This window comes from Pieris brassicae, chromosome 6 (genome assembly GCF_905147105.1).
Source record: "Pieris brassicae chromosome 6, ilPieBrab1.1, whole genome shotgun sequence".
In the NCBI taxonomy this organism is placed as follows: Eukaryota; Metazoa; Arthropoda; class Insecta; order Lepidoptera; family Pieridae; genus Pieris; species Pieris brassicae.
The window spans coordinates 19978703-20000000 of NC_059670.1; the positions used below are offsets into that span (position 1 = coordinate 19978703).

At 32.4% G+C, this 21298-nt stretch overlaps 2 protein-coding genes across 2 annotated transcripts in view; both read right to left on the bottom strand.

The window, feature by feature from the left end:
- Positions 1–2752: 2752 nt before the first annotated feature.
- LOC123710888 (zinc finger protein 708-like) lies at positions 2753–16613 on the bottom strand. The gene is made up of 13 exons (XM_045663175.1): positions 16416–16613; positions 16103–16210; positions 15492–15684; positions 14992–15159; positions 14392–14561; positions 13367–13452; positions 12432–12557; positions 8930–9046; positions 7381–7539; positions 5606–5677; positions 4465–4576; positions 3971–4075; positions 2753–3051 (listed from the first exon to the last, which is right to left on the bottom strand). The coding sequence occupies exons 1-13, from the start codon at positions 16521–16523 to the stop codon at positions 2860–2862; spliced, it is 1716 nt and encodes a 571-aa protein (XP_045519131.1). The 5' UTR covers positions 16524–16613; the 3' UTR covers positions 2753–2859.
- Positions 16614–17413: 800 nt separating this feature from the next.
- Positions 17414–21298, bottom strand: part of LOC123710956 (zinc finger protein OZF-like) — a 3997-nt gene continuing 112 nt past the window's right edge. Inside the window, exons 1-8 of the mRNA XM_045663298.1 lie at positions 21216–21298; positions 20306–20816; positions 19963–20111; positions 19594–19718; positions 18989–19106; positions 18401–18516; positions 17674–17817; positions 17414–17481 (exon numbers count right to left, since the gene is read on the bottom strand). The exon at positions 21216–21298 is cut by the window's right edge and continues 112 nt beyond it. Coding sequence (XP_045519254.1) covers positions 17436–17481; positions 17674–17817; positions 18401–18516; positions 18989–19106; positions 19594–19718; positions 19963–20111; positions 20306–20816; positions 21216–21298 — 1292 coding nt within the window. The 3' untranslated portion in view covers positions 17414–17435. The remainder of the gene's footprint in view (positions 17482–17673; positions 17818–18400; positions 18517–18988; positions 19107–19593; positions 19719–19962; positions 20112–20305; positions 20817–21215) is intronic.

The following is a 21298-nucleotide window of genomic DNA, read 5'->3' on the forward strand; positions in this document are numbered from 1 at the left end:
AAATTCTTCTTAGTAGTGATTAATCGGGATTTAAATTCGCAAGGCTGCTGCGGTTTATTAGTTTTTTTTTTTGTTTTGATTTCTGCCTACTAACAGTCCATACGAGCTTTGCTCCACCATGGAAAATGTCGCGTTTATTATTGTAATATTTAAAATAGAATATACCTATTCAAATTAATTATATATGTTACTAATTGTAGTTTGATTTTAGCTACAATTCAGAGGTATTTTAAAATCAGGGTTTGTAAAAATATGCCAAAGTTAAGCATTATCTAGTTGATAAAGGGCCTGGGACTAGTGCTAGACAGGCTACTTTTAATTAATTTGCGATATTTGTTTTAGAATAAGTGTTGTTTTGATAATTTGTTATTTTAAAAAAGTACTGAGAGTTTTTACGCCGACTTTTTCTCTCGGCCTACATCCTGTCTTCTTTGCCGTTGCGTAGGGATATCTACCTATATAAATTTAATGACGTTGAATAAGTGATACTTGTATCTTATGTTCCATAATAAACATATTTTTATTTTACTGAAGCTGCTTCTGATCAGCATTGTGTCTGGATTATTTTTTACGCTGGTTAGCAAACCTTGAACATCTCAGTATATCCAAGTCGTTGATCCAACATAAAAAACATCGCCCTTTGTAACTTCCAATTCAGATTTCCGATGTTTTTATATGCAAGATGTCGCAACCTTGGGTCTGCGTCATACAAAACTCATGTTTGCGATCGGAAACGCTATTGGAAGTTACACAGTGAGAACTTTGAACTTGACAGAGCTTCTTACCTTCTCACGCACTTTCTTTAACTAGCCGTGAATTTTTCATAGGTTATCTTTATAAATTATAGATGAATGAACAGCCTTTCAAAGATTAAAATTATATTGAAAACCGATTCAGTACTTCTCAGTCGCTTATCATTTATCAAGGTCGTGTTAGTGGCTCCGCTCAACTTCCTTAGTTATGTTTAGGTTATAATAAACAATTTTATATTACTTTTTCCAACATTATCGTATTGGTACTGCAAATGTAAGTGTATATAATTTATGAATAAATAAATAAATCTAGAGTTATAAGTTATTTGTGTAGCAAAAACTTACTACGTTTTAAGTTTTGCTCAAAAACTGAAATGGCGTTGGGCTGGCCATGTAGCGAGAATGTCTAGCAGAAAGTGGACCAAATGAGTTACCCAATGGAAAGGACCGCCAGGCAAGAGGCAAAAGGGTAACCCCTTAGACCGCTGGGAAGGTGACCTGAAAAGATCAGCTGGCATAAACTGGCACTCCATAGCACAAGACCGACAAAAATGGACATCTTTGGAGGATACCTTTATCCAAACCGGGGTTCCTGTTAATTCATAAATATATAATGTATATATATATAACTAACATAATCTAAGCAAGCTAATATACAAAAAAAAATCAATATTGAAAGAAAACAATTTTTTAACCGGATTAAAGCTATTAAAGCGGATTGTATTATAATAAACTTATAATTATTTTTCATCACATAATTTTAAATTTAATTTTTTTCTCAACAGCTGTGATACTTTTGACATTCAACACCTTTTGTCTTCAGTCACCGTGACCACGCACGCTGTAAAGCACGCGAAACGTCGGAAAAAAATAAATGTAAAATTATGTAAAAAAATTAACCAAAGTTAACTGTTAGTTAAATGTTAACCAAAAACAATACTAAAAATCAATATTTTCGTTTACTCTAATATAGCAACTACCAAATATTGTAAAACAGGAAATAAAATGGGCTTATTCTTCTTATTATATATTCTTTCACCGTACGACCGAGGGAAATATGAACATAAAACTTAAAATCATTGATATAACTAGAGCTCGAACCTACGACTTCGGAGATGACTCAGAATGAACTTAAAATCTGTATACTTATTGATATATACAATACATACATTTTTTAAGTATAATAAAAGTCAATCCTGACAAACTAATTTTATAAAATAATTGAGTTTTGTAAATAGTTTTTTTGTTTTTTAATGTAATAGCAGGCAAACGGCAAGAGGCTCACCTGATGTGAAGCGATACCGCCGCCCATGGACACTCACATTGCCAGAAGGCTCGCAAGTGCGTTGACGGCCTTTCAAGAATTGGTACGCTCTTTTCTTGAAGGACCCTAAGTCGAATTGGTTCGGAAATACTTTTATGTGTTTTTGTAAGTCATAGAAGACTTTTCCTGTAGTTTCATACCTATTAAACCAGGCATGTATTCGTTTCTGTGGGCTTTCTGTTTTTACAATTATAATAATAAAACAATTTTTTAGTAATAAATATATTTACAATTTCGTAATGGATAATCTTGAAACGGTAATACAAATCGGTAATATATACAAATCAACAATTATACAAAAAATAATTATTTGAATCAACAGTTATTAAAATTAAATCATTCGGGATATACATTAAGTTTCAAAATTATATATTATAACGATGTTGATAAAAATAATAAAAAAATAAATCAATGGCCCAATTAGGTCTGGGCCTCAGTTTTCTGTATCTGTTTCATGTTCATTTGTTAATCTAATAGGCAAGTAGGTGATCAGCCGCCTGTGCCTGACGCACGCCGTCGACTTTTTTGAGTCTAAGGCAAACCGATTTCCTCACGATGTCTTGCTTCACCGTTTAAGCTAATGTTAAATGCGCTCATAGAAAGAAAATCCATTGGTGCACAGCCGGGGATCGAACCTACGACCTCAGATACGAGAGTCGTACGCTGTAGCCACTAGGCCAACACTGCTCATAAAATAATATTAATAAATACAATTTATTAAAATCGAGTCTGTAATCTAACAAATTAATCATTAAATTACCACGTTTTATTTAAATATAATATTTAATTATAATCATATCTCGACTTATCTATAGCGCTGACTTTAGGTCTTCCATCTCTAGTTAGTTTCAGATGCACTAATTTTACATGTGTATTTAAAATTCCTGATTGTGAAAAAGACGCCGGACATTTCGTACACTTGTATGGCCGTTCACCTGTGTGCGTGCGTATATGCATTTTGCATGTACTGTTTGTCTGAAAAGGAAAGTCCTGTTATAATATTGTCGTTTGTTAACATAGCTTTAACACACTTAAAGAAAACACTTTTTTAGCGGATTGAAGCTATGTATAAACTTATAATTATTTTACATAATGTTAAAAAAATTCCGACGTTTCGCGTGCTTTACAGCGTACGTGGTTACGGTGACGGTGACGGTTATAGTAATACATAGCTTCAATCCGGTAAAAAAGTGTTTTCTTTAAAAGTCCATGCTTCCATGTTTAATGGACTTAAGTAGATTGTTAACCTGCGTATATATACGTGGGTAACACTGAAAATGTTTAAAACTGGCCAGTTAGAAACATTGTTAATGAAAACTTTTTTTTTAAATTTCAATTTTAGAACTCTTTGGTAACCTTATGTAGTATATTGCATTCATTTGTCATTTGTTTTTGTGAATTGGCGGCAAATCTAAAACTCTTAACGCGAGATAATTTTCAGTCAATGATTTATTATGACCTTCGTTGTGGGCTTACTCAACAACAAAGCTACGATAGACTGCGATTAGCATTTCTTAATGAAGCCCCATCTCGTGCCACTATTTACAATTGGTTTCACGAGTTTAATCGTGGCCGTAGCAATCTCAATGATGATCCGCGTGAGGGACGTCCTTTAACAGCGACTACTGAAGATAACATCAGTGCTGTGCGACGCATGATAGAGGCCATAGAAGAGGAAGGAAGGAATTAAGGAATAATGGGCCCACTGCTTTTTTTGTGGTTCCATCGAACGAAGATTACTTCGAAAAACAATAAAATAGTAGTATCACTAAACAACAGACGAGCCTGTCCGTTTTAATATGTCAAAAAATTCATGGAGTCATTGTTCGCATCAAGTCTCAACTCTGAAATGTCAGGCGTAAACTTAGACAACTATTGGACTTTAAAAACTTACCTTAAATACTTTATCACATATTGTACACGGATATTTCCTAGGTTTTACCACACCTTCGTGTTTATACCTAATGTGTTCGGTCAAACTCCATTGGTCCGCATAACCCTAGAAATGTATACATATACAACCTCATCTTATGTCTAGTTCAATGTAATTGAAACATAATAATATAATCAAAATAATAGTTTTCTAGAATCTCTCTATATTTATATCCCTTTAGTTAAATTACCTAAGTAGTGAATTTCCAATCGCATCGAGACTCCATGTAATAATAATCCTAAAATAGGTATTTCCTTTGAATTTAAAGTTGTGTAAATTCGCGTTTATAGCCGTTAAATATATAAATATATATGGAGTACATTAAAAAACATAACACATTAGACGAAACTGCGACCTTATCGCAATCAAGCGATCTCTTCCAAGCAAACCTAGTAAGGAAAAAAAGCTGTGTACGTATCTTGGCATTTTTGTTTATCAGCCTCAATAATACATACCTTTTCACATTTGTCGCACTGATAAGGTTTTGTCCCAAGATGTATTCTGTTCATGTGATTGGCTAAATCTCTTTTAGCACGAAATCGCTTGTCGCATTGGTCACATTGGAGGCTGTGAAAATTTCATATTTATTTATTTAATTCTAATACATGACGTTAAAAAATACAGGAAATATGACTTCACAAATTTTACACATCAATTATCGAGGCAGTGTTGGCCTAGTGCAGCGTGCCAGTCTCATCCCTGAGGTCCTGAGGATTTTCTTACTATGTGCGCATTTAACATTAGCTCGAACGATGAAGGAAAACATCGTGAGGAAACCAACTTCCCTTAGACCAAAAAGTTTACGGCGTGCGACAGGCACAGAAGGTTGATCACCTACTTTGATTAACAAATGATCAAATACGCGAAACTTCGGGAATAATTTAAAATTATGTAAAATAATTATAAGTTTATAATAATACTTCAATGCGTTAAAAAAGTATTTTCTTTAAATAAAAAAAAGGTGAGCCGTCACGGGACGCCTGGCAGATGTGAAACATCGACATTATTTTGTAAAAGTAATATGCAGAAAAGAACATATTGTGATAGGAACTAAATATGTCATAATGATAAAATAAAATATCACGATTTTTTTCCAGATATCGATGACTATTTATTGAATAAACATTTATTTTCATTAAATGCAAAAATTTACGAATTTATTTCAAATCGTGACTACTTAATTCGTTTAATCAGTGACTTCCGTAATAGTTATATTCGATGTTGCCTCTGAGGACGGTATTACTGTGACAATTGGTCGATGTTGTCTTTCTTCGATCTTTCTTCGATGTTGTCGACATAACATTAATAAATTTTAATTGGCTTCAATATATTAGTAAACCTAAGAATCTTAGCTAGTTATTTCAATATATTACTAAAATCGTAAATTATAAGTATCAATAATGAATGTTTCACAATAAATTTGTTTGTTAATTGTTACAATAATAATTATTATTGTAACAATATATACGATGGTATATATATATATATACAGTCTATATGCAGGTTTTACGTGCGGCTATAGATGTTTCACATCAAAATTATCAAAGAAACCGATGCAAAGACAAGAGTTTGTAGCGCCACTGGATTATTACTCACGGTAATTCGGAGTATTCGACGTGTGGGAGCGTTTTCAAATGTTGGTTCAAAGATATTTCGGTTTTGAACGTTCTGAAAACAATATAAATCATCAAATATCTCTTGAATCTACAAATCTTCTTCTTATTTATTCAATAGATATTATTACTTGTAGAATAAATAAGATAATAGTATCGTACAAATCGATAGTATAGTCTGTGCTTAAAAAGAGAACAGGCTTGGCAGTTGGACGAACTAATATTCTGTTTTTATTAATTATATATATATGTCGCAATCAACTAGCTTAATAAGCCGTTCAATTAACTGCCTAGCCTTTTAACTAAAAGGCGCCGTTTAACTAGCGGCCTGAAAGATGTAGCCAGTTGATCAAACGGCTATTATTTTTTATTAATTTAAATTTAGTTACACTTTTCGCCACTCTCAAAGTTCAAACTCGACACGTAACTCATCAAACTGTCAATATGGCGTCGGCAAAGCACGACTTTCATGGAAAGTTTTCCAAAGTTTCATGGAAAAACAACAAGTACAATGGAAGAGTGTAGGGATAATAATAATGTGAATTTGACTCAAGCAATTTAATTTTTAAAGAAATATATTTTCATTCAAATGTTTCATATTTTATAGTTCTGCCAAATAATGGCTCTATCGTACGAATGGCCTAAGCATTAGCCAGCGAGTTTATTAAATGTTGTAACAAACGCTACGGCTGAATATCATTCAGGCCACTAGTTTAACGGCACCGTTTACTTAAAAGGCTAGGCTGTTAATTGAACGGCTTCAGCTAGTTGGCTGCGACATATATATATATATATATAAAAATATTCCTAGAGTTCAGGCAAATCATTCGAATTATTCGCGACTTTATTCGATAGAGGGCTGATCGGTTTTAAAGCAAGCATTGTTATGTGCTTACCTCGAACGTTATTCGCTGTTTTTTGCTTAACATAAATTTCAGGGTTTTTTGTATTTTTATTTTAACTTGTATATATTTTATCATTTGTTTTAAATACATTTATGTTAACCTAAATTGTCATACATTTTAGATAAAAGAGTTTGTAACATATATACCGTAGAGTTAGTATGTATGATATGGTTACAACTAAAAGTAATAATAAATGTATATTTTTTTAATATTAAAGACTGTTGAATTATAACGAGTCAACAGTGATTAATTATTTATCAATAACAAAATATTACGTCAAGACAAGTTTATAATTACGGAAGAGTTCTTAATTTGTTTTACATATATATTTTTTGTGTATGAGTAAGACAAGTAAAAATTAATAGACAAGAAAATCTAAATACAGCAATTTATATTACATACACAAAGAACGATTTTAAAATGCGCTTGAAATCAGTCAAAGCACGAAACTTGTCAAAAACGTCAAATTGACAACAAAGTCAACAACTTGCAGTGTTCTCTTTCCGCACAGACTACTATAGCTTTTACATGACAGTCAACAGAATAAATATCTTTATCGTTTGTCAATTGTTAAAAAATGTTACTTCGCATTTAAACCTCAGGAATATATGTAAAACATTATTTTTCCTGTGTTAATCAGTTTGTGGTGTGTATATATTTAGTTAGTAATACACAAAACATATAATAGAGTTAGCGACCGTCAATAAAAATGGTAATACTATTGTGCTCTTTAAAACGAGCAGACGTCAAAAAAAATTTTTTTTTTTGGTAAAACATGCCAAGTTCATTCATACAGTTCTCACTAGATATGGGATTCATATTATTATATAAAAATATTAAAAGCAATACATACTTATTACACTCAACACAGTAAAAGCTCCTCGTGTCAGAGTGCTTAATCATATGGTTTTTAAGTTGAGACGGGGCCGAGAACGCCTTACCACATTCCTCACACTTGTAATTGCACCGTGACTCCTGCCATTTACTAAAGGAATTATCTCCTGAATGCTGTCTGAAAAGGTGAATTTTCACTGTTAATAAAAATCATACATCTAAAGAAGAAGAAAAATGTGAACACACGTAAGAGGTGAAACTTCTTTATGACTTTATTTTTCAAAAAAAATGATCTACTATATGCAACTTTACAGAAATTAGTTAAATAAAGTTAAATTAGATAAAGTTTAACAAAAGACTTTTATTATTATGAATACAAATATTTCATTTTACCTTATTACTACTAAGGTTATTACAGAATTTAATTAATTGTAATAGAATCATTACTATCATTATATATTTTTGTTATTAATGACTTCGAGTCTCTTCGAATCAACCGTGGATCAAGAGAAAAATGGCGCGTAACGGTAAAATGTGACGCGTAACCTAAAAATGTGACGGTAATTTTTTTCCAACTACGATAAAGAAGTTTCACTTCAAAAACTTTATCAATCTAATAGGCAAATAGGTATTTAGCCTCCTGTGCCTGACACGCCGTAGACCTTTTGGGCCTCCTCGTTTTATAAGTCTCCTTCACCGTTCGAGCGAATGTTAAATGCGCACATAGAAAGGAAAACAATTGGTGCACAGCCGGGGCTCAAACCAACGACCTCAGTGATGAAAGTCACACCCTGGAGCTACTGGGCTAACTCTGATCTGTACTGTTATCTACAAAAATCACCAAAAAGGTTTTCAAAGACCTTGGAGCTAATAATTAAATTAGGTATTAATTTTCTGGCGTAAGCCAAAATCTGTCTTATTCGGCATTATATATATATATTTATTATATGATATTAAAATAAATATATAAAGAACATTATATATATCGTAGTAAATATATATATATATATATGATATTAAAATAAATATATAAAGAACATTATATATATCGTAGTAAAGTAGTTAAATCAGAGAGTGAATTGAATCTCTAGAAATTTTATTAAAGAACAATATTCAATCAAGTCGCTAGCATTTTGATTTAAATAAAGTAGCGTCGAAAAAGTTTAACTATCTGTCTGACCGAAAGCCACCGTGTTGATTAACAATGTAAAACAAGACTCCGCCATGATTATTGCATTTGTAATTGTTATTTCAGTGTGATCGTGAAGAACTGAGAACTTCAGGAAATTCAGTTTTTTGCTTTATTGTAAATGGCTAGGTTAGTCTTGCTGCATAGGAACGTTTACGAAACACGTTAAACGTTTTGTTCACTCACTTGTCTTACGGAAGTTTAGCTACTTGATTGAATATCGATCTTTAATTAACTGTCTAGAGATTCAATTAACTCTCTGATTTAACTACTTCGAACATGACTTCATTAAATTATTCGCAACAAAAAATAATACATGAAACCCTTTTTCCCCGAGTCCAACAAATGTTATTTTTTTCAACATGAGTAAAATACTTACAATTGAATGTGTTTCCTCAAGTAGTATTTGGTGACGTATGACTTCAAGCAAATATCACAGGTAATTCTATTCTTCTTATGTCTGTAATGTTTGTGTCTGCGAAGGGCTCCACTGGTTCTGATAATAAACAAAAGAAAGTCTAAGAAAGTACGACCATATCTCTGCGTTCCGTAAGCGGCTAGGCTGGTTGCCAATTCGTCAGCGACGTGATGCTCATGTTCTTCATCTCCTATATTCCATCCTGTTTAACCCTAAAACTCCTTCCTATCTCAAAAATGATTTCAATTTTTTGGAAGCCCATAACTATAGCTTACGGTCTTCCGAAAACTATACCCTTGAAATTCCAGCGCATAACTCCCCCTTTCATGGCGATTCCTTTAAGGTCTCTGCAGTTAGGCTATGGAATTCACTTCCCGTCCCTATTCGCTTAGCTCCTTCTCTATCCTCCTTTAAATTTCTTCTGTACAAACATTACCTGTCCACATCATATCCCTAACTTTCTTACTAACTACTAATTGACGTGAGACTTATCTTAAATTATCGTGATTTATGTGTCTTTTTACTTTCTATCTTTAATGTATCTTTAATATTTTATTCCTGTTTAGTTTTTGTTTTAATAACTGTGTATTACATGTATTTTGCACTACTTGCCTATCTTATTTAATACATTTCTTTTTTTTCCTTTACTCACAGTGGTTGCCTGGAAGAGATCGCTCGTAAGCGATAAGGCCGCCAGTTGCCCTCCTTTTGATTTAATTATGTTAATTTTTATTTTTATTTTGTAGTGTAACGAAGTGTAAATAAATAAAATATATTTCAAACATATAATATACGAACAGGAATCCAAATTTATGGGTACTTTTGTTAATCGCTAGCGTTCGTAAAATTTCTGTGAAATAATCACCAATGGTGGAAAAGAACTAGAAACGTGATTATAATATGACAAAGTAGTTACTGTATAATTATTATTTATTTTATATAACAGGGGGCAAAGGGCTGGAGACTCATCTAATGTTACATGATACCGCCACCCATGGACACTCTCAATGCCAGAAGGTTCTCGAGTGCGTTGGCCGGCCTTTTAAGAATTGGTACGCTCTTTTCTTGAAGGACCCTAAGTCGAATTGGTTCGGAAATACTTCAGTGGGCAGCTGGTTCCATAAAAAGGTGGTAAAAACTGTTTTGCCCTATCATACAACATGAAAAAACTAATTCAAAATATAACTAGTCTGGCCATAAATTACACAAAAACTTTTTAATTATGTTGAATTTGTAACAAATATATTTTTTCGTGTCCATTATCAAATTACAGTATGGAATGGGGTGTTAAAGAAAATAGGATTGCAGTGATCGCCTTGCAAAGTGGGTATGGAGCCGTCAGTCATATTCCAGACACTTCAAAACCTTGGTATCGGCCGTATGTTCGTATATCGTACTATCATCAAATACAACAACACTTCGTTTTGTCTTTTGTTAACATAGCTTTAACACATTAAGAAAAACACTTTTTGAACGGATTGAAGCTATGTATTAAGCGTGCGTGGGCACGGTCACCGTGACACCGCTGAAAAGCACGCGAAACGTCGGAAAAAATTTAGAATTATATAAATAATTATAAGCTTCAATCCGTTCAAAAAGTGTTTTTCTTAACACTTCGTTTGTCGAAGACCAGAACTATCGGGGCGGCCGCGTGCTTTTAGAACTACAAAAGCTGTTAATGCTGTTAAAGACAGGATTCGTTGAAACCCCAATGGGAAGCAAACAATCTTATCACGGGAATTGAGGATATTCCCGTTCTGTCGCGATACGCAGGTGAATCGATGAACAACTTTCTGGATTGAAGGACACTACAATAAGCAAAATGATAAAGTGTAAACTCGCAGTTCTAAAGAAGCTGCTCAAGTGGTCGGTAAGGCACAACGTCAAGTCAAGTCAAAAATTATTTATTAATATAGGTAACACAATGTACACTTATGAACGTCAAAAAAAGAAATATACATTAAATGCTTCTAGTTCTCAAATCAAGGGCGTAGAACGGAAGAGAAGAACTGGCAATAAACTCTCCGCCACTTTTTTGAATAACCAAGTTTTTTTGTATTACACGTTTGTAACTGCAACGATTACACCATGTTCCACATGACATCTGAAGTAAATAAATAACAATAAAATAAAATGAAAACAAAGATTTGCCTCAGATTGTCAAAGATCCTCTATCAGCAGGAGGCATGGTGAAATAGGAGCACGCACTTACAGTCGAAATAACTAACATCACCGCATACACGAATTCAATTCAGACCAGTCACCACAAGTAGCACCCGTTCACGAGTATGACGCATGGCCAGCCATCGACTCCCTTGTCATATTAGGTGACCATCATCCTACGTCAGTTATGGTTTGGTGGGATGTGTCTTATCAAGGAGTCAGAAAACATTGTTGTGAAAAAGGAGTGAAAACTTCAAATGTGTATCAAGATACAGTCTTGGATTATGTTAGGAAACCTTTCAGCAATATATTTTCTTATATACCGTGGACTTTCCAGCAGGATTCTGCATTTGGTCAGAAGGCACGAACTACCCAAGCCTGGCTAGAAACCAACGTTCCTGACTTTATAAGTCTGGCCCTCATCTAGTCCATACCACAACCCTTTAGACTGCTCTCAACGACACGGCAACATTGAGTCTCTTAAAAAAATTGTGGAACAAAAAGTGGTGAAATTTCCCTTGGAAACAGTGCGTAATCCATAAATTCGTGGCCAATTAGATTAAAGACCTGAATAAAGCCAAAGGTGGCCATTATGAATAGATTTTTTTTTAATTTTTTGCTGAGATTTTAATAAATATGAAGGTACAAAGTTTAATAATATTAAATTACTTCATTTAAAAAAAATGCAATTTGAAAGAAAACGCTTTTTTACCGGATTGAAGCTATATATATAAAAACTTATAAGTATTAACCGAAATTACTTGCGAAAGAAAAAAGATTCTTCCCAAGATTGGTACGCGAAGCCATTGAAATAAAAAAAACACCCCCAAATTCAATAGAGAGGACGGCCTAAAATTATCAAACACCTGGGATCCAATAATAAAGTCAAAAACCCCAAGACAAACAATCCGCGAAAATAGAGGACACCGTGAGTCATTTCTGCAAAAACCCTTCATCTTTTAGTCGATACCAACTCCGGGGAAATAAATACAGATAACACAATTTTCTCTACAGCTCTGATACTTTTGACATTCAACACCTTTTGTCTTCAGTCACCGTGACAAGGCACGCTAAAAAGCACGCGAAACGTCGGAAAATTTTAAATTTAAAATACACAGACATACACACATAAATTTATTATACACAGCTTCAATCCGGTAAAAAAGTGTTTTCTTAAAGTGTAAAAGCTATGTTAACAAGAGACAATACTAAAATGTAATTTCATTTGTGACAGAACTTACGGCTGGACTATATTTTATCCAGACCAAATCCAAAATGAAAATCACCATTTAATACTCACAAGAACTCTCTCGAACAGTCCGGACACTGGTAGAGAACGTTTTGCTTATTATGAACTGATGTATAATGATCCTTTATTGTGCTATGATTATTCCTTATTATCCCGCATTCCTGACATTTATAACGACTGAAATTACAATATGTCTATCAGTGTTGGTTTAGCCTAAACGTGGTTTTGTTTTTTATTATAGGGGGGACAAACGCCCCATTGGTACGCCTAAAAACATAGTCATCGCCTATGTACACCCATTTCAGTGGGTGCGTTGTCTGCAATATAGAGGGGAGTATACTCTTTCTTTAAATAATTGGAAGTCGTGTCTTCCAGTGCGGACCCCCCCCCCCCCCATCGGGGAGTCGATTCCACAGTTCGGTAGCTCGCCAAAGAAATTGTTTCTCTTTTAAAATCAAATATTCTTTCTATGTGCTTAACGTTGCTCGAACGTTGAAAAAGAATCGTGAGAAATCAGACACCAAAATCCAAAAATCCGTTGTTAGGCACAGAAGGCTGATAACCTACTCATGAAGAAAGTGTTTTATCCAGAAACAGCTACGGAAATCTGACGCAAACCCTAGGGTTGATTTTTTTATCGAAAACTGATGCAGTGATGACATACGTCATTTGCGCTAAGTGGTTCCACAGAGGTTAAGTTTAGATTTTTTTTTTAGAACAGGGGGAAACGGTCAAAACGGTCAGAACGCTCATCTGATGTTAAGTGTACTCATGGACACTCTCAAAACCAGAGTGGTCGCGAATGCGTTGCCGGCCTTTTAATAATTGGTACGCTCTTTTCTTGTTGCTAAGTCTTATTGAGGTTTTAAAATACGAGAATATTTTACTTATATTAACTGTGACAAGTTACGCTCGAAATCAATTACATTTATCTTTATCAAAATAATAATTGTATAAATCGCAGAATATAAACAAATTACACATACATTAAATGCTTTTTCTTGTGCCTCGCTAATTTTTCTACTGAATCCATTCTTTGCTTGCATATTTCACACATGTATTTACCATTACTCTGAAAAATATATAACATTTGGTAGTTATTTATACCTTAACATGGTACGATCGTGAGACAAGACAGGGACCTAGACTTGGGAATAAATGACTGCGCTTTAACAAACGTTGGATTTGGCGTGATAAAAATTTGCTGTATTTGAGTACTACTGGGCCTCCTGCATATTCTTCCACATGTCTTTTTATCCACTCCGCTATTCCAACTAAGCGTCTTTTTGACTCATCTGTCATCCAGTGTGGATTTGACATACGGGAGATCAGTACCCCTGTATTAGCAGGGTAAGTATAATGTGAAGTATATGATGAAGACTGTGGGACAGAGAAATGATATATATGTCCGGCCCAGCCGTCGCATTCATCAGGGGTTCAAAATATGTTATGTTCTATTTGTTTAACTTGAAACCCTTGGCAAGTGCAACCGTGAACCGTAAACCTCCATTTATACGCTCGTTATGAATTATCATTGGCGACACCTAGACCTATGTCTAGGTTGAAAGTTTCGTCTATGTGAAACTTTCAATACATACCATGCAGTTTCAGATTGACAGACAGTTAGATGCGGGGAGAACTTGTTCAAAACAAAATATTTCATTTACTTTATCAAGCTTTTAAATTTTCTCCAGAACCCAATCATCTCATCATTAAGGCAGCTTTCGTACGAAAGGCTTTTTAATTTTTTTCTTACATAGCGTATGACACTCACAAATATGGCCTTCTGTTGGTAAAAGAATTTTTTAAATCGGTTCAGTACATCCCGAGATTACTGCCTACAACCTTACAAACTGTTATATTAGTATAGATAAATTATAGTATTAGTATAGATAATAATTAATACAACAAATAGCAAATTTATGTCAAATTACTTTAAAATTGACCATATCCGTAAACCATAAGAGTTTAATGATACTAATAATATTTAATTATTGTATTAAAATTATACCTTTAAATGCAGTTTCATATGTTTATCATATATTTCCTTATATATAAATCCTTTTATACAATCCTTGCATTTGTACTTGGCAGCCATGTAAAGATTTTTCTTTGCCATTTCTTCACGTTCACTCATAAAGTCTTCCGTTGTTATATTCACTAATATTATATTTGGTGTCTCTGAAAATAGTAAATAGAATTTGTATTTTTAATTTATTTTATATCCTTAATATTTTAAAATCCGTATAAAAAATATTTTCGTTGGTTCCTTTAATTGGTTGGTGCATACAGGGGTTTCTCTAACCTGCAAAGTGCCCAGGAGATGTCTGGAAGGAGCTAGGCTAGCTAGGACTTTGCGCTTAACAGACCTAGAGAGAGTCTAAGTGTGTAAACTGAGTCCACCAACCTTTAACCTTTTAGGGTTTGCTAAACTATTTATCTAAGGAGGAAGCCTTTCTTATGACTTAAGTATTTAATTCAATCATTAAACAGTCAGCAATGTTTGAAGGAATTGTTATAGATCTGCTATTATATAGAAATTAGTTTTTTTATTTAATGACAGAATTGATTTGCTTACTGAGCAATCTTTAATAAGATTTTTTTTACTTACCATCAGTTGTATTGTCTATGTTTTCACGAAATGGTTTTACTTTTTTCTTGGCCGTTTTCGTTTTCATTACGATTTTTTTACATTTTTTAATTGTTTCATCCTCCAAAAAACTTAGTTCACCTTTAATGCCATTTACATCTTCTTCTTTAACTAATGGCAAATCACATTCTGAAAATAAACATATGTTCTTGATAAAAACTATTATTAAAAATATAATCTCAAGCAGTTTTATGTGTTTTCAGTGTCATTTTAAAATAAAAGGTAATTAACTAATTAGTGAAGTACATTCAAAATTGTAGTTATCATGACTGAGAACATTGACAGAGTAATTATGAATCCATAAGGAAACATCATCATAAATACATGATATTAAAAAAAATATATACAAATGTATGGGGACACAAAACCTGCTGTTAATATGTAAAACAGGTAAATCAAATGTATTTTAGTAAAGTTGCATGATTTTAATTATTTGAAACAGTATGTTTTAAAAAAAAAACCTGTGTTATTATCAGATCCATCCTGGATTTCATCACACACTTCATCATTTTTCTCCAACTTCACTCCAATATTACTGGTTTGTTCTATACTTGATGTGAGTTCATCTATTTCATGACTATCTACATCTATAATTTTAGTTTGCAACTGAAGAATTGGGTGAGTTTCTATTTTAAGGTCTGTTATATCTAGGCCCTAGAAGTAAAATAAAATGATAACCTTTTTATGCAATTTTTTTTCATACCTACTAAGTCACAGAAAGAAGAGATTACTATTATTAAAACTGTAAATGCATCAGATTGAGATAAATTAAATATTTTGTTTATTTAATTAATTGACATAATCAAATGAAATGGGGGCAACTGGTGGCCTTATTGCTTACGAGCAATCTCTACCAGGCAACCACCAAATATCATGATGACAGTGCCTTAGTCATCATGCCTTAGCCAATCATGGTAATTTTACCATGATTTTCACATTACCAGCTTTAATTAATAAATTGTGTATTTAGTTGATCTTTGTACTAATACATAAATAATAATTTCTGGTGTAAAAGTGTATGTGAAAAAATAACAAAAGACAATAAAAGTAAAACATTTCAATAGTAACTTACATTTGTTAAACTCTGCAGCCTTAATTGATTAGTATGAACTGTTCTCACAAATAAATCTGCATTATATGCCAATTTCTTACAAATAAAACAAAGTATTAAACTGTCCTCCTGAAAAATATCTAGTTAAATACGGTCACACGGCAGTGTCTGATTTTTACCTATAACTTTATGGCTATTTTCTAGTAAAAATAAAATGCAATTAGATAATAGCAATTATGAAGAGCTAGGGTAAGGAGAGCATAGACTCTATTAAGATAAAAATTCTTTCTTTACATTCCAGCCCTTTTTGGCTAAAATAAGTTTTTTATTTTACCTGAAAAACGACCCGCAAAAGTTCACTTTTTACTTTGAATGTTGATACACTTTCTTCACATAAACAGCCAATGCAGCGTACATTCGACTTAGGATTCAACGTATTCATGATAGTTTTTTTTAAATGATTACTATTTCATAATTCATTACATTTTGTGTTTATTTATATAAATTTATTAGCATCTTATACTGATTTCTATTTCATCTGACTTCTTAAGAGTTCAGCATTAAATAAACAATAAACTGTCAAAAAATGTCAAGTATAAAATTCAAGTGACAGGTACAGATCAGAAATTAATTTTCTTATTTAATATTTAATTGCGAAAATTAACTCCTTCCATATGCGATTATGAGCATAATATAATGGTTGCAGATCTTTTGTATAAAAACCTCGGCGATATAAAAGTGACAGAGCTTATTGCCCGTTCTTCTCGTCCGTTCCTCGCAACCGTACTTGATAAGGAATTTTTATTAATGGAAAAATCAATTATATTAATTTCGGTCTACTTGCTCCGTATTAGCGACTCTGTCGTGCATTATATAAATTCTCCGTATTAACAAAATCCATTGTTTATTAAGACAAAAACCGTTAACTAAATTTTGTAAGAGCAGTGTTTCAGCGTGCGACTCTTCGACCCCGGATTTGCCCCGATGTACTTTATTTCTATGTGCGCATTTAATATTCGGTGGAACAGTGAAGGAAAACATCGTGAGGAGACCGACATGTCATAGATCTTAAAGTCGACAGAGTGTGTCAGGCACAGGAGACTGTGATCACCAACTTGCTACTATTAGATTTAAAAATTATCATGTAACAGTTTCAGAAATCTGAGGTCTAGACCTAAAGAGGTTGTAGCGCCACTGATTTTTCTTAAATTTTGCAAGCCAAATATTACATATATTGTTTAACACAAACTTTAACTACTCAGATAAACTATTTTGTATGTATAATTCATAAAAAATTGAGATAACAGAGGTATTTAATAAAATAATGTTCAATTTTTAAATTTATTTTTAAGAATCAGTCTTCAGTCTTTGGTGCATCTGGTATCTGCTGTTTATGTTTGCTGAAAAAAAAATGATTACTTTGTTAAAACTGATTCATATGAATACTACAGTAATAGTGTTTTCTCTTTAAATCGGCTGTGCGCCGTTCGAGTGCAAAGTGTTAATATGGTGATTAGGAATTGATAAATCCTAGAAATCAATGAACTTACATTTTCTAAATAAACTTTGTTAAAATAAACATCTCAATTTACCTTCTTTTGTGTCTATTTAAAGCACTTCGTTGTGTAAATGTCTTCGTGCAAACGTTGCATTCAAATTTCTCATTTAAATCATTTCTATGACTGCGTAAGTGAATTTTCCAATTATATTTCTTTGCAAATGTTTTATCGCATTTCCTGAAACATGGTAATATTGTAGAATTCTGCTATTGGTGGGTAAGGGGAAATTTGTATTGCAATATATTGAATATAATTATGTATACATTTCCAATTAAAACTTAACTCTTTAACATGAAAATAAAGTTGATGTTTGCTCACAATCAAATACGATACAAACAGGAATTGGGACGTAAGGAAATTGGTCTGTTATTTAATAAAAACATACATATATTGGGGGTTTAGCCGATTTTATCAGTAAACAACTGTATCGGAAGAAACAATTACATTCCACTAACTGATAAAGACGCAGATGTGTTGTCTATTGCATTGGGGACGTTATTTAAATCAATTTCGAAATAATCGGTTTGGCAGTTGACAGTTGACATTTTTGAAATGGGATATTTGAGTATAATTCTTTATAGTAATTGTTTACAAACTAAGTCATATTAAGATAAGCAAAATTGATTTTTAGCCTTTTATTCGGTTGAGTAGTTTGAGATTATGATAAGAAGTAAAACATGGTAAGACGGTTGAAATCGTTTTTTTTTGAATACCTGTTTATACACTTTCATCTAAAGTGGATAAAAAAAGTTTTTCTCACCCACAAACAAATGGTCTATTTGTAGAATGCTGCAACCTATGAGCAGTCAACCGCTTCTTATCTTTCATAACTTTACCACATTGATCGCACAGGAATTCATTTTTAATACCGTGATCCTGAAAATAAATTTGAATTATTTTTTTAACTAGTCGTGCGTCGAGGAATGTTGGGATTGAGTCTCAAGGCAAGGAAGTCAAAAGACGCAAAAATAGTCCCGTTTGTCACCCTCCCTCTTGGGTTGAGAGACTTATTCAGACAGAACTGATTTAATGTATTGAATTTCACGGCTGAATTAGGCGTTTATTGTTTTTTTTTTATTGCTTCTTTTTACAATACATTTTTCATTGCCCTTGCATTTTCATCAACTATGCCCATACAGTCAAGTCTTCAGAATTTTTTATTGATATGAAATGAAATGAAACCTAACCTAACTCATTGAATCAAATCATTAAATCTGATATAGAAACAAATCATAAAAAAACAAGTTAGTAAAAACTCAAGTGTGTAATAGCCCACATCCTGAACGCTATACGTCCCTGCAATACTTTTTGAGTAACTGTATTAAAAACATAATTTTTAATATCAGACCTGTAAATGTAAATTAAATTTTCCTTTTGATCCAAATTCTGCAGAACAATACATACATACATAACGCTTCTTTGTACACACTTCTGGATGAAGAGATATTTTGTGAGATGTTAAATATCTGTAATAAATAAATTAATATTAGTACTTATATTATGTTATCTCATATCATCACATTATCGAATTAATATTAATAATAATGTTTCACGCTAATAATCATTAATAAGTTATATCCAAAAGTAGTACATGAAATCGATTTTAAAAACTGGTACATTATTATAAACCTTAATTGCCATTTTGTAGTTTCAACAACTTGGTCAACAATAAAAATATATGTAAGGAATAAAAAATAGTTGATTTGTCAATATTTAATAATGTATCTATAATAAAAAATGAAGTGACATTAGGAAATATCACTTTAATTTTCACATCTCATAGATAATTTTTCTTTATAGTCTGCACCCAACAAAAGTGACATATTATTCTCAATTTTAAAGATATAAATTTCTCCTTTCTGGTACAATTGTAAAACAATTCATTGATGTAAAGCCACTGGTCGAACTCAAAAAATATCATACTATGAAGTTATCACATAAAACTAATATTACCGATCCATATGAAAGCTAGCTCCGCAGATATTGCATACATAATCCTTAATGCCCTTATGTATGTTTTGATGTTGGTCATACCATGTTTTTACATGAAAGCCTTTTCCACAGTCCACACATGTATACTGAAGATAAAAACATTTTGATATCTATTAATTAATAATACAATCTAGTATATCTAAGACATTATAAATATTTATACATTTTACAAGAGAATATTTTTACCTAATATTAGCAGCTAGGTGGTGTATCTGCATTCCTAACTTAAAGAATTAATTACACTGGAGATCAAGCTGGAAGACTTTGTCATATCCAATACAAACAAAGCTATGGAAGTCATACCTAGTGAGGAGAAGACAGACAACTAACCTTATATTCTTTTGTGTGTGTTTTCTCATGATTTTTAAGTACATGACTATACCCACTGCTGTAGCCACATTTGAATGAGCAAGTGAATCTTTCAGTACTATGGGATTTGCCATGATTCAAAATGCCATATGCATCATTGAACAGTTTACCTGTAACATTTAAATAATAACCAGTATACAGTAGTACAATATCAGTAATTTATAGCTATAACCGACTTCAAAAAAATATATTGTGGTATGGATTACCACAATATTCAAAATGGAGAATGTGGGAATAATATGTTAAGGCACTGCCAGTATTTTATTAATATAATTTTTTTGTATAATCAAGCAATAAAGCTTACCACATATTTTACATACAAATGACACAGTATGTTCAGAACACCTTTGCTCTTGATTGCTTTTATATTGAGTATCAATATTTCCACTTTCTATTTTCAATTTGATATCTGGTTTCTTTTCTAAATAATGTTTAAAGAGCTTATTTCTTGTTGAAAAAGATTTAAAACACATTAAACATAGATTTGGTTGAAAATCTTTAATTTTTTCATTTGATTCTATTTTTATTATGGTATCATTTGTTTTTTCTGCTTTGATAATATTCTGAGAGTTTTCTGCAGCCAAACTAATATTAACACATACATATTCATTATTATCGGATGGCAAATTTTCATTATCGCTTATTGGAATATCACAGGTTTCATTTAAATAACTTTGCTGTGTTTTAAATCTGGCTGCTTTCAAAAGTAAAACCTTTTCATTCTCAATAATTTTTTCTCTAAATGATGCAAAGTCATTAATTTTAATAGTACAAGCAGTGCATACTTGTTTTGGCAAATCACTGTTTAGCGACACCTAAAATTTTAAAATTTTCAGTGGTCATAAAACAAAATGAATGTTTCAATAGGAGTTCAAATTATTTGACAGAGTAGAAGAAGTCTGTTTAGAAGTTTAATTAAGATTACGATACAGAGCCTTGAGATATTAATTTACTTATTAGATATTTAGTAACAAAATAGTTAAGAGGCTTCCTGTGGTTCAAATGCTTTGGAAATTATGCATATTACACACAAGTTTATAGGCATCTGACATGAAAGGTTACACGATCGATGTAAACATTAATTGTCAATCGCCGAGCTACGGTGTAGAAACTTAACCAACAATTTTCATGTGTAAACCAAATTGGCATCTATGCCACAAGATAATGGGTAACGCAGTTTTAACATATGTACATTACAAAAATCAATAACATACCTCTAATAAAAAATGTTTATACAAAATTTGGGTCAATCGACTATTTTTTGTTAATTCGCTCATACTTTGGCTACTTTCTTTAT

What these genes read in the sequence shown, in the direction of transcription:
- LOC123710888 (XM_045663175.1), bottom strand. Translation starts at nt 16,523, where the DNA reads ATGAATACGTTGAATCCTAAGTCGAATGTACGCTGCATTGGCTGTTTA. An exon ending in CACAAGAAAAAGCATTTAAT is followed by an intron (nt 12,558 to 13,366) that starts GTATGTGTAATT and finishes TTGTAATTTCAG; the next exon opens with TCGTTATAAATGTCAGGAAT. An exon ending in AGTGCGACAAATGTGAAAAG is followed by an intron (nt 4,076 to 4,464) that starts GTATGTATTATT and finishes ATACATTTCTAG; the next exon opens with GGTTATGCGGACCAATGGAG.